This window comes from Cricetulus griseus, chromosome 3 (assembly GCF_003668045.3).
Source record: "Cricetulus griseus strain 17A/GY chromosome 3, alternate assembly CriGri-PICRH-1.0, whole genome shotgun sequence".
Lineage (NCBI taxonomy): Eukaryota > Metazoa > Chordata > Mammalia > Rodentia > Cricetidae > Cricetulus > Cricetulus griseus.
Window position 1 is genome coordinate 155,542,368 of NC_048596.1, and position 13,989 is coordinate 155,556,356.

At 38.7% G+C, this 13,989-nt stretch overlaps 1 protein-coding gene across 2 annotated transcripts in view; it reads left to right on the forward strand.

Moving 5' to 3' along the window:
• Otud4 (OTU deubiquitinase 4) overlaps window positions 1-13,989 on the forward strand; it is a 46,681-nt gene that overhangs the window by 27,343 nt on the left and 5,349 nt on the right. The window contains exons 12-20 of one of the 2 annotated variants that reach the window (XM_027404889.2): window positions 458-558; window positions 643-832; window positions 6,351-6,513; window positions 8,595-8,715; window positions 9,870-9,925; window positions 10,709-10,786; window positions 11,569-11,704; window positions 12,198-12,452; window positions 13,458-13,498. In XM_027404889.2, coding sequence (XP_027260690.1) covers window positions 458-558; window positions 643-832; window positions 6,351-6,513; window positions 8,595-8,715; window positions 9,870-9,925; window positions 10,709-10,786; window positions 11,569-11,704; window positions 12,198-12,452; window positions 13,458-13,498 — 1,141 coding nt within the window. Of the gene's footprint in view, window positions 1-457; window positions 559-642; window positions 833-6,350; window positions 6,514-8,594; window positions 8,716-9,869; window positions 9,926-10,708; window positions 10,787-11,565; window positions 11,705-12,197; window positions 12,453-13,457; window positions 13,499-13,989 lie in introns of both variants that reach the window. The other variant, XM_027404888.2, reaches the window with a different exon arrangement.

Sequence of the window (13,989 nt, forward strand, 5' to 3'; positions counted from 1 at the left end):
ATTCCAGGCACTAAGTCATAGTAGTAGCCTTGGTCAGTTTCTGGGCTATATTTCTTTGCTAATTTTTAAGTCTTTCACTAATATGCCTGGCTAAAGTCAGCAAATATTGCACTTATAAAATCTCTAATATCTATGCAGGATTTGTGTATTATTGTTCCTTTAAAATGATTTTTACAGATGTACTTATTTCATGTGGACGAGTGTTTTCCCTCATGTTAGGTGCCGTGCATACACACGTGTTGCCTGAGGAGGCCAGGAGAGGGTATTGGATCCTTTGGTACTGGAGTTAGGATGGTTGTGAACCACTGTGTGGGTGTTGAGAATTGGACCAGGTCCTCTAGAAGCGTAGCCAATGCTCTTAACTACTGAGCGGTCCCTCCAGCCCATTTGACTGATTGTGTTAGATCTTATTGAGATTATGTGATGTTACTGACAAAGACTTTCATTTATTTTGAAGACATATACCGAAGAACCTCAAGACACCTCCCCCAGAAAGCTGGAACACAGTGTCAGGAAAGAAGATGAAAAAACCCAATTCTGGACAAAATTTCCATTCAGGTAAATTTACATTGGAGTTCTTTAGGATTATTATGGTGAGTTGTTTATGCCAGGGAAATTGTGAGATCTTTTTGTTTTCCACAGATACGGATTACAGAGGGCCAAAGAATCTAAGCAAGCCAATAAAAGCCCCATCAGCACTACCTCCTCGACTACAGCATCCTTCTTCAGGTGTAAGACAGCATGCATTCTCTAGTCATTCTTCAGGGTCCCAATCTCAAAAATCCTCCAGTGAGCATAAGAATCTAAGTAGGACACCTTCACAGATCATAAGGTAACCTTCAAGAGAAGTAGTCATGAAAGGCATTGTATGTGCTTTATTATATTCATTTGTTTGTAAGTTGCAACTTCTTGTTCATACTTATTTATAATCTAGTATTGAAAAGTATTGCTGAGCAGTGGTGGCACATGCCTTTAATCCAAGCACTTGGGACGTGGAGACAGGTAGGTGTCTGTGAGTTCAAGGACAGCTAGGGCTACACAGAGAAGCCTTGCCTCAAAAAACTTAAAAAAAAAAAAAAAAGTATTGTCAGTAGAACACTCAAATGGTACAAAATAAACTATAGATGAATAAACCTTCATTTTTTTAATGTTTTGTTTTCAGTGATGGCAAACCTTATGGTAGCTCTTGGTGTCTCACAAACACTGGCAGTAGGATAATGATCCCCAGGAGGGAAGAACATAGTTTAGTTCAACACAACTCAGTAGCCAGTGTTGGCTCAAACTTTGAGAGTCTGACCCCAAGTAATTTATTTTAGTCATATTTAAGCAATTTGCTGAAAAATTTCCTGGTGATAAATGTGTACAATAAAACTTCAGACATGACTACATCGAAATGCTTTGTGAAGTACATGTGGCATCGTCCATAAAGATGGGTTCTATACATTAACTACATGTGACACCTTTCTTAAAAATAGATTCTGTACATTGACAAGCTCATTATAAGGGTCTCAGGGAGTATCTGGTTTAGTTTCATCCACATAAAAGGCACAAAGATTACTGGGCTCTTAACTGCTTCTGCTGCCAGCCTCCAGGGTAGATAACAAGTTACACATCCCTCTCTTTGAAGGGACAATCTTGTCATTCCCTAAGTGCTTATTTGTGATTACAAGAATCTCTGTGTCTCCCACATTTCTCCCTTTTTTATTTTTTAAAGAGAAAATTGTGGCTGAATAGAGGTCAAAGTTGAGTGCATTGCTTGTATGACTAATCCAACTAATAGAAGTAAGTATAACATAAGTATAAGAATAGCTAACAGGGGCGGATGTTGGTGGCGCACGCCTTAATCCCAGCACTCAGGAGGCAGAGGTAGGCGGATCTCTGTCAGTTCGAGACCAGTGTGATCTACAAGAGCTAGTTCCAGGACAGTCTCCAAAGCCACAGAGAAACCCTGTCCTGAAAAAACAAAACAAAACAGAAAAGAATAGCTAACAGAGGGCTGGAAAGATGGCTCAGAGGTTAAGAGCACTGGTTGCTCTTTCAGAGGTTCTGAGTTCAATTGCCACCAACCACATGGTGGCTCACAACCGTCTGTAATGACATCTGGTGCCCTCTTCTGGCCTGCAGACATACATGTAGGCAGAAAACTGTATATATAATAAATAAATCTTAAGAAAAAAAAAAAAAGAAAAAAGAATAGCTCACAGAAGACCAAGGAAAGGGTAAAGCCACCTTAAACCACAATGGCCCTTCAAAGATCACTTGAGATTTTATTTCATTATATAGAACATTAATTTGACCATTTGTATGAGACCAATGTATGAGAAAAATCTGACACATTATAGCAACGTGCTTTTGTTAACCAAGATAATGCTTGAGCATAATCTGTAGGTATATTTTGTAAAACCTTCCCAATTTGCTCATCTCTTGATAAATTTCTGCTAATAGTTTTGCTGTCATACATTAGTGGTTTTACTAATCCTACAGGCCATCTTTAAGCCTTCTTTTTGTACTCCAATAATCATTCCTGGGAATGGCAGTAAAAAAGATGTTGTGGCTGCAACCATTACAGGATCCAGTAGATGGAAAGAATGGCCACAATTTTTAGGGGGAGCTCGCTTAACTCTTGATCAGTTGCAAAGATTTACTAAGCAATATGGATGTAATATGGCCTGTTCAACATAAACCTTTATAGTCTGCAGAAAGGGTAGTGTAAGTAGTATTTTCACAAAACAAACAGATAAAAAAGGTCCAATCCAGAGGCAGTTGTTTAATCACAGGAAAGTGCAGTAAAGATTTATATAAGTACGTTTAAAACATAAACAGTGTGATTTAACAAAAATCGACTTTGACAGGAATATAGTTGTGGGTGGATTCTACTTTGTCACCTGTTAATTTGTACATAATGTATATGAGTAACTCCTGTGCTTTAAATATCTTTTAGAGAGCCCAGGGTCTCTTCTGATACAAGTTCTTGTTAACTGCCATGTGCCAAATGAATTCATTGGTTATTTTCTAAATCATTGGCAACAGATAGTACTATTGTAGGTACAGTAATAACTTTAGTAGCCATGAATCAGATACTACTTTTTTAAATCTTAATGCAAGTATAATTTCCACTATTAGCCTTCTGAAGAGTACGTGACAGTCACAAAATCTGTATTGCATTTGGACAGATCAGTTAGATTAGTCCAATTGAAATGTCCTTCTTTCTTCTGGCTACATATTTGTAGACAAATACTGTGTCTGAAAGTATTAAAAAAAAAATCTGTATCATGGCAAAACAGCATCGGGCTGTCTCCTATTATAGGTGTGCCTTTTAATCCCCACTGACAAAAGGCATTTGGATTCTGTGTTGACGAGCTGAAAATTGACGTGATAGTAAACATGCAATAACATTTTTGGATCAGTAGTATTGTATCCTTGTCTTCCCAAGTTCTTGGCTTGACTAGTTAGTCTTGCTGCCTCCCCAATTCATCACTTTACTCTTTCTCCTTTATGGGTTTGCCATCTATCTTCAGATAATCATAAATATAAAGGGGTATGGGTGGTGTTTGTATTCCCAGTGCCTGAAAGGCCTAAAATATGAAAGTTTCCACTTTTGATGAAAAACACGATAAAAATTCCTTACTTTGTTAATGTTATGAGTGCATCATTGAATAGATGTGTAATTTGACCAGGCATCAGCAGGGCAAGCATCTATAGTCTCAGTAACAGAAAACTCACTCTATCAACCCTTTGGCTATAATCCTGTGGAGGCCAGGGAATGCACTGTTGTGGTTTGAAAGAAAATGGCCTCCATGGTGAGTGGCATTAGGTGTGGCTTTTTTGAAGTACAAATGGCCTTGTTCGAGGAAGTGTGTCACTGTGGGGGGTGGACTTTAAGGTCTCCTATGCTCAAGCTGTGCCCTGTGACACAGTTTACTTCCTGTTGCCTGTGGATCAAGATGTAGATCTCTCAGCTCCTTCTCCACCACCATTACTGAAAGAAGTCAAGGCAGAAAATCAAAGCAGGGCAGGAACCTTGAAGGCAGGAACTAAAGCAGAGTTGCTGGCTTGCTCCTCATGGCTTGCTTAGCCTTTCTTATAAATCCAGGATCACCTTCTCTGGGTTGGGCTGGGCCTTTCCCTATCAATCACTAGTCATCAAAATGCTAGACAGACTCATCTGTTGGTGCTCATCTTATGGAAGTTTTTTTTTTTTTTTTTTTTTTTTTTTTTTTTTTGATTGTCTCTCTTTCCAAATGACTCTAGCTTGTGTCTAGTTGACATAAACTAACCAGAATACTAATCTAGTTAGTTATGACTTTCAGGTTTTAAATATTATTTAATTGTAAGATAATTTCTGCTATTCAGGGACATTTGGTCCATGGTGGGTTCTTAGCAGGTGGAATTCTTATATGTCAGCTAGTTGTCATTAATTGTACTTGAAGATTTTGTTTAGGCACTGACCTGGCTTCTCTTACACTTGCTAGATCACTGAGTATAGGCAAAATACCCATCATTCTTTGAGGATAGCTGCTTTAGAATGATGGGGAACATGTGAGTGGGTTCCTTGATTATGGGTACACTGTTTCACTTCTGGCTGCAAAGTGAGTTCTAAGATCAGAAACAACACTGTGTGGAATACTCTGACAGTGGATCAGGCATTCTGTAATTTCATGGATGATGATTTTGGCAGAAGCATTTTGTGCAGGAAGGGCAAATCCATAACCTGAATAAGTATCTACTCCAGTAAGGACAAAGCATTGTCTTTTCCACAGAGGAGATGGTTCAGTTTTTCTCAGCCTGCAGCCAAGTGCTGGTCACCCTGGATAATGGTGCCATATCTAGGGCTCAGTGTTAGTCTCTGCTGTTGGCAGATCTGGCACTCAGCAGCAGTGGTATTCACCTGTGAGAGCAGTCCTCATTGTCGAGCTCATGCATAAACCTCATCTCTGTCACGTCACCGTGTCACTTCATTTACGGGCCCATTGTGCAATGACTGATGGCTGGGGAAAGAATGGGTCTTACTTTCTTGATTATCGAATGCTTCAGCTGAAGTTTGTTAGAAGTTTTGAGATGCCTGACAACTTGCCAAATCCTTTTTGCAGTCTTTTACCACAGAAGAAGTGGTCTGAGATTGTGAGGGTCATTTGCCCTTTTGATTTAATGTCTGCTTATGAGACTACCTGATTTATTTCAGAACTAAAATAGTGGTACCATAGTACTCCACTATTTAGAAAGTTTGTATTTATTTGTACTTTGACAACTACTTTTTCTTAAGGTTTCAATTTGAATTTTTATTTCTTGCTTATACAGGTGATACAAATGATAGAAATAGTATCCATACTGCTCTTTTAGAAATGTTTATTTTTATGTGTGAGTGTTTTACCTGCATATATATATAAGTGCAGTCAGTGTCTGTCTGTCTGTCTGTCTGTCTGTCTGTCTGTCTGTCTGTCTGTCTGCAAGTAGTGCCTGAGGAGAGAGGAGATCTATAGTTCCCTGGAATTGGAGTTATAGATGATTGTGAGCTGCCATGTTGCTATTAGGAATCAGACCTGAGTCCTTTGCTTAACTCCCAAAAGCATGTCCAGCCCTTCATACTGCTTTTAATGGCTGCAAGCCATGTATGAATATAGAGTTGTTATTAAATACGTTATTGAATCTCTTATGACCTTTTTTTGACCAAAGTTGCATTGAGGTGGCAATAACAGATAGTAACCCAGTCTGACATACCTCGTTGCTTTCAGTTCTCTGCTTTTCTTGGTGCTGTAGTCAGTTATTGGGATGGTCTTTGTGTCTCATTTGGTCATTGGCTTTAGAACAGGAGATCAGAATGCTTTCTCTTCCTCTCTTAAAATTTTTTTCTTTACATTTTAGTTAACTAACGTTTGTGTGGGTGCATGTGTGCTACTACATGTGCAGGTCAGAAGAAAACTTGTAGGCATCATTGGTCTCCTTTACTCATAAGAATTCTGGGATTGAACTCAGATGGCCAGGCTTGGTGGCAAGCCTTCAGCCCTTTGCTGGTCTGTCTTTCCTTTCTTTTGAGAGTAAATTTTTATGATAGTATTAAGTGCTTATATGTCTGCCCTCAGGTAAAAAACTCAATTTCTTCTGTATCATGTAGACGGAAGTGAGTTATATTTTACTTTCATTTTATTATGCCTCATTGTAAGTTTTATCTAACTTTGTAATGTACCTTTGAATGCTGTGTTTTTTTGTTTGTTGCTAGCTGTCCCAAGTTACTAAGTGTTATGGTGTAGTTGTTTAGTTGGATATTTGTCCGACTGAATAGATGATTGCATTTTTGTTTTCTATACATTGCCTCTTTTTTTTTCTTGCTGAAAGAATGTTTTATTTGACAGAAAACCTGATCGTGAAAGAGCTGAAGATTCTGATCACACGAGTCGCGAACCTTACTATTTTGGCCTTTCCCCAGAAGAACGCAGAGAGAAGCAAGCTATTGAAGAGTCTCGTTTACTGTATGAGATTCAGAACCGGGACGAGCAAGCTTTCCCTGCCCTTTCGGTAAGTATGTAGAGACTTTAAAGGTTAATGTTTAGGAGTCCTTGGTACAGTTTGTATGTAGTAAATCATAATTTCTGTTGATGAGCTTAATGTATTTAATTTCATATGCATTGGTGTTCTGCCTGCATGTATGCCTGTGTGAAAGCTGTCAGATCCTTTGGAACTGGAGTCACAGACAGCTGTGAGCTGCCATGTGGATTCTGAGAATTGAACCCGGGATCTCTGGAAGAACAACTAGTGCTCTTAACTGCTGAACGATCTTTCCAGCCCTGAATTTAATTTTTTTTAACTGAATGTATTTTAAAGTTTATGTAGACCTTGGTGTGGTTATGTGCTTGTAATCCTATATACTTGAGAAGGAAGATAGTCCCCAAATTTAAGGCCATCTTGGCAGCATAGTGAAATTCTGTGTCAAGAAAAAAGGAAGGAGGGACAGTAAAAGTAGTTTGTAATTAATTCTGGGTCTAGAGATATTGCTGAAAAAAATTGGTGACAGTTGAGCAAGTAAACTGATTTGTTCATTTGACAGTGGTATTGTCTTTTAGACTGAAAGGCTTAGTATTTGTAAGCCGAGCCTCCAGTATAGAGTCTTAGGACTGATTTGACCTTCTGTAAGGTTTTCTGAACAGCCAGGAAACTGTTGTTTATTCAACATAAACTTGATGTGTCCACCATATTGATTTAAGTAAGAATCACGTGGATTTGTTTTGTTCCATGTGTCAGTCCGTGGGCTGTACTAGATACTTCTGATAAAAGCAATGACTGCCTTCAGTTTCCTTAACTTTGGGGGACAATCAGAAAGGAAAGCCATTGTCATGTTGGAGGTCTTAATTGATGATCATAAGAGCCCTGTACTTGTGGTCTTTAAGTCTTGGTCACCGTGAATGAAACAACAAGGAGGAATGCTGTTGTAGGCTGCACTGTGTCAGGGACAAGATCCAAGCTGCACATGTTAACTCTTCTGTCTTCTGAGAGAGAAGCTCCATTTCAAAGAGCTTATCTGGACTAGTTCAGTCTGGAGTTTAGGGAGAGTTGCAAAATGTACCCAAGTCAGGTATGCCTGCATGGTAGGCACTATTTGTGTGCTAAAGACATTCCCTTCATGCCTTATTTGTTCTCACACAGCTTCTTTGTGAGACTGATTTTAATCCTATCCTCAAATGGCAAAAATAGTGCTACTATTATGTGATCATAGATTGTGAAATTTTATTGTTAAAATTTGGTTCTCATACTTCCAGACTTTAGATTTAGATTTGTCTGGTACTGGATTTGATAGTGGCTTAGATTTGTTTACTAAAAACTGGAATAGAACACTGAACCCCCCTTCCTGTTTTGATCCATTAAGAATGCTGTTACAAGAATCTAGAACTTTCAGTGATAATTTTCTTAAAAATCCAACTTTATCTGGCTAGTGGTGGTGCATACCTTTATCACTTGGGAGTCAGAGACAGGGGGATCTTGTGTGTTTGAGGTCAGCCTGGTCTACAAAGTGAGTTCCAGGACAGCAAGGGCTACTCAGAGAAACCCTGTCTTGGGAAAAAAAAGAAACAACAAACAAAAACCAAATCAACCTACCAAACAAGCAAACAAAAAAACTGAATCCAACAACTTATTCTGATCTCTTTTTTACCAGTGATATGGTTGGGTCATTGAGAGCTCAGGTGGTTTGCTCTGGTGGTTTGCTCTTGACTGTCATTTCAGTGATACCTGCTAATTGATATTTTTCCCTTCAAAAGGGAGCTTGGGAGGGTTGGTAGAGAAGGTAATACTTTTTGTGCAAAGAATGTTGTAAGATGACATTTTGTTCAGTGTGTTTTCTTAAAATGAAATGTAAAGTATTAATTTAGGCTGAAAGTCTGATTACCTGATACTTTGTTTGGTAATAGACTGTTAGTTTAGATCAGATAGTTAAATAATGGACTGTAGATGATATCCATAACTATACCTATTAAGTAGATTCTAAAATATAAAAATTTAAGGCTATGAATTTTGAGGTTTTTGGTAAAAAGTCTGAATGTTATTTGTATAATTTATTTTCATGTTTGTAAAATTTTAATGCCAAGTGTGACTTTATTTTAAAGAGCCCATCAGTCAGTCAGTCACCTCAGAGTAGCAACTCATCTGTGCAGAGGAAGTCTTCACATGCAAGGGATAGGAAAGGAGGCATGCGGAGAGCAGACGCAGAAGAGCGGAAGGACAAAGGTACTCCACTTCACTGAAGATGTCTGACATCTCTGCCTGTTTTGCCTTGCTTGTGGTTTTGTTTTTGTTTTTGTTTTTGTTTTTTTTGCTGTTTAGGTATTGTTTTTAGGTATTTTAGGTTTGGAAATCCTAAGTGGAGGATTCCAAAAATACTTCCTAAGAGTCCAATTGAATGCTGTTTTTTGAGTAGCATGATGTCTTGTGATACACTGATGCTTCCTGTTCACATGTAAATGGCTGGTGTTTCCATACTGTATATGCTGCCTGCATAATAACTTAGTAGATGTCTTGACTATCACTTTGACTGGGTGTAGTCGTGCTTGTGTTCCAGTGATGCTGCCATCTTGAGTATGCCCAAGAGAAGTCAGCATACTTTAAATGAAAAGGTGGGAGTAGAAGGCCTTTGGAAGAGATTACACTCACATAACTTCTTGTAATGATACGTCTTTACTGCAAGCCGCTTGAGCCCTGCCCTGCCACATGGGTGCTTTCCATCAGCCACCCGAGTTCCACCGGCTGCGACGTTAAGGTCCCAAATAACACACAGAGATTTATATTAGTTTACAATGCTGCTGGCAAATGACTAGGATTTCTTATTCGTTAGCTCAGTCTTAATTATCAACCTTAACCATAATCTATATATTTTAAAAGGCTTATCTTAGAGGACACCAGTGGCAAGAGTCCTGTCTTCCCGGGCTCACATGGTGACAATGACTCCTTCCTTGATTCCCAGAATCATCCTCCTTTCCTAGTCCTGCCTAACTTGCTTCTTCATTGACCAACAGTACTTTATTCAACAACCAATAACATAAACATACATGGAAGGAAATTCCCCTTCAACTTCTATTACAGAATAGTTGTAATTCTATTTCACTTCAATATTTGTTTCTGCTGACTGTACAAATACACCAAAGTAAGTATAAGATAAGTTATCATTCACAGTTTCAGATGTCTGCTGGAGGACTGTATCTGCTATGGATAAGAAGAGGTTGCTGTATTGGGAAAAGACACTGTGAATTGTCAACCTGTCTATCTAGTGTCACATATCTGACATTGGAGAGAAACACTGACTTGAGCTAAGATAATGATTGTTTTTCTGTATTTAAATCAGACTGATGGTTGATGCTCCCTTTCTTATTCTTAATCTGTCACAGATTCCCTACGTGGCCATACTCATGTGGACAAAAAAACAGAGCCAAGCATACTGGAGGTAAAGAATTTACATATTTATTCTCTCATTCATCCATTCATTCATCCATTTATTTATTTATTTGTTTTGATTTTGTTGAGACAGGGTTTCTTTGTGTAACAATCTGGACAATCTGGAACTTGGTTTGTAGACCAGACTGGCCTTAAACTCATAGGGATCCACCTGCCTCCCCCTCCCAAATGCTGGGATTAAAGGCATGTGCCACCATCACCTGGTGAGCTAAAAGGTTTTAAATATATGTAAGTCATTTATCTATTTGATGTGCATGCATGCATCTGTGCACACCATGCTATCTGTGGGGAGAGCAGAGGGCAGCTTATAGGAGTCACTCCTCTCCTCCTATGTTTAGCCTTTGTTAGTTAATCCCAGGGATCCAGCTCAAGGCACGAGAGTTAATGGCCTTTACTTTAGCTGATGAGCCACCCCACCAAAAGTTTTTTGTTTCTAGCTATCCTGAAACTCAAGCTATAGATCAGGCTGGCCTCAAATTCACAGAGATCCACCTCCTTCCTGGGTGCTGGCATTAAAGGCGTGTACCACCACACCAGGCCTCAGTATTTATTCTTTATCACTCTATAGAATGATGTTTGTAAAGGAGACTGCTATGTTTTACAAGTTCCCATATAAAAGCACCCTAGTAACATGACATTAAACGCATGTGCAGGCCAGATTAAGTGGGCATGGGTTCTCAGAGCAGCTTCTCTGAGACAATTTGAAAGGCAACCACTGTTACCCAGGATGGAATTCTCTTAGTCACAGTGTGACTTTTTCTTGCTCCCAAAGATCAGCGATGATAAATGTACAAGAGTTTCATCACCATCTAAGTCAAAGACAACAGAGTGCCCATCTCCTGTAGAACAAGTAAGTTATTGTACAAGGCATCAGGCTCCTTTCTCTCTGGACTTTTTCACTATAAGTGAAAACATCTTTGTTGTAAATGGAAAAATTCATATCTGACGTGATATGGGTGCTTTAAATTTATTCTGTTTAGTTAAAAATGTTATAGAAGTTGATGGAATGTCATTTTATAGCCATTCCCTGACATTCCTGTGACTCGATTTTAAGTAAGTTTATATTTGGTAGCTTTTATGTTTGGTACCTCTTGCTATTTTTGAAAATTACAAAGAAGATAAAATTCCTACTATGTTAATAATATTTCTAGATGTTATCTGCATCATTACCAATCAATTATTCCATATACATTTAAAAAAAATACCAGTAGTTTACCAAGTAAATGCATACACTTCAGTTTATGCAGACATTTTGGTTCTAAGTAAGAATAGACTGTTACTTGTTGTTCTCTCAACATACTTTGTGTCCTTAAAATGAATATACCTAAACACGTTTTATTTTTTTTAATTTTGGGTAAGAATCTTTAAAAAAAATCTAGGACTTTAAAGGGGATTTCTGTGATTTTGTTCACTTGCCTTCAGTTTGTTGTTTCTGCCTGTGATTCACACTAGCAACCTTGTTATATGTGGTGTTCTTTGCCAGTGAGTGAACTCTGAGACTGATGTGAACAGTTAAATACTTAGCTTTATAGTAGGACCTCTTAGACTTCCCTAAAGATAAATTTATGTCAAAGCCAAATGATTTTTTTTTCCTTCTTTCCTTCCCCCCCCCCCTTCCCATTCTTAAAGAAGCCAGCAGAACATGTATCTTTGTCAAATCCAGCTCCCCTTCTAGTATCTCCAGAAGTACATCTCACTCCTGCGGTGCCTTCTTTACCAGCCACTGTGCCAGCCTGGCCAAGTGAACCTACAACTTTTGGACCAACAGGTTAGAGAAGAATTTTTTAAAAATTTCTGACCAGTTAACAAAAATTCTTTTCAAATCACAGGCTTCCAGTTCTGCTTGACCACAGCAGAATTATGAATGTGGAGCCTATTAGGGCTTCTCGCTTAGTTCTGGAGGGCAAGTGCATAAATGTGCATGGTGTTCATTGGGGTACACTTTTATAATCTTGGGGATGTGACATGTGAGCCAATTACCAATTGTTGGCAACCGTTTATGTTTGCTGCATAGGCTACACTGTTACATCTCCTTTAGGACTCTTTACAAGGACCCGTTCATTAAATGGTCTTTTTGGAACTGTGATTGGAAGACATTGACTGAGCTTATTTCCTGGATTGTCACCGAAGTACTTCGGTGCTTTACAAGGCATCTAAGTTGTGCAGTATGAATTTAATGCAAACTTTGTTTCTAAATGAAAATGACTTAGACTTTTTCATTTTGTTTTTAAATCATTTTTGTTTCTTTTTGTTTTTCTTAGGTGTCCCTGCTCAGATTCCCATTTTGTCAGTGACACAGACCACTGGACCTGATGCTGCTGTGTCACAAGCGCATTTAACACCCTCTCCAGTTCCTGTGTCGATTCAGGCAGTTAATCAGCCCTTGATGCCTTTGCCTCAGACAATGAGCCTTTATCAAGACCCACTCTATCCTGGGTTTCCTTGTAGTGAGAAGGGAGATCGAGCCATTGCACCACCTTATTCACTGTGTCAGACCGGCGAGGACCTGCCTAAAGGTGAGGCCTTCTCCAGTTTCATAGTGCTGTTTTCCTTAAGCACAAACAGATTTAATGAGAAATGGAAAGATACACGTAGAAGCCAGAGGTCTGGCTCCTACTAAGCTGTAGAAGGGGCTCATTCAGCAAAGAGTAGAGAAGAGAGGTTTGGTGGTTAACTACAGTTCATGTGATCGTTCAGGCCTGTTTTAGCTTGGTCTTAGTAGAAAATGAGTTTTGTGCTTAATGAAGCCTCTCTTGTTTGGTTTGTTTTTTGTTCTTTTCCTTTCCATAAATAACCTCGACAGCTTTGAAATCATTTCCAGGCTTTTATTTATTTTGTAGGTTGTGCCCACTGTGTTGCCCAGGCTAGCCTGGAACTTGTATTCTGCTTCATTTTCTCCTGGGTTCTGGGTTATAAGTATGTATTACCAATACCTGAATTGGTTTATGAAAATCTTACTATTCTCCAATGTTTGCATTTTATAATTTTTAAAAAAATTTATTATATATACAGTGTTTTGCCTGTACGTATTCCTGCAGGCTAGAAGAGGGCACCAGGTCTCATTATATATGGGTGGTTGTGAGCCACCGTGTGGTTGCTGGGCATTGAACTCAGGACCTCTGGAAGAAGAGTAGCCAGTGTTCTTTAACCACTGAGCCATATCTCCAGCTCTCGTATTTTGGAATTTTTGAAAACACACATAATAAAGTTTAAGCTATTCAAGGACTTAGATCTTTTTGTGTGTGTGGAGGCAGAGACAGTTTGTTGGTAGCTTTGGATCCTGTTCTGAACTCTGTAGACTAGGCTGGCCTCCGGCTTCAGAGACTTAGATATTAATGCAGAGAAGTGTAGCAAACCGGGAGTTACTCTCTAGTGACAGCCTGGATTTTGGTTTTGCTTCCATTTTTTTGTTTTACTGTGCAGGCAGTCTGGTAGGAAAATTTGTCTTGAGAACTATAATGATTGGTGAAGGTAAGAAAAGCATTGACTATGTATTTTAATATAAAATGTTTCATTTGCAGATAAGAACATTCTTCGATTCTTCTTCAATCTTGGTGTGAAGGTATTTACGTTTTTTCCTTTTAAAGTTAATTTTCTTGTCACTATCTAAATAGTAAAATTTAAAATATTTAACTCTTAATTACTAAATGCTACCTTTCATGTTTGCTTATGGGACAGGATCTAGTTTTTGCTTGCTGTTTTCTTTTAATACTGATGGCTTGGCTTCAGAATATATGAAGGGGCAAACCAGTTTCCTGGACTGCTCATGGGAATGTCCTTGACAGAGAGTTAGATGAAAGCTCTTAGTTTGAAGTTCTGCTTTAGCAAATTTAGGTCTGTCATCCTTTGCAAACCAGTAGCTGTCTCTGAAGCCTCTGATGTATATGCAAAGCTGCCTCCATTGAGAACATATTGAAAGCATTACTCTGTAAGGTGGGAGCATTGCTCACTAGCATAGCAAAAAGACTCTGCAGAACTCAGTGCCCATGTCAGTGCTTTGCTGTCTTTGACTTGAATTCTTTTCTGTCAGTTCTGTGAACATGAACTATCAAG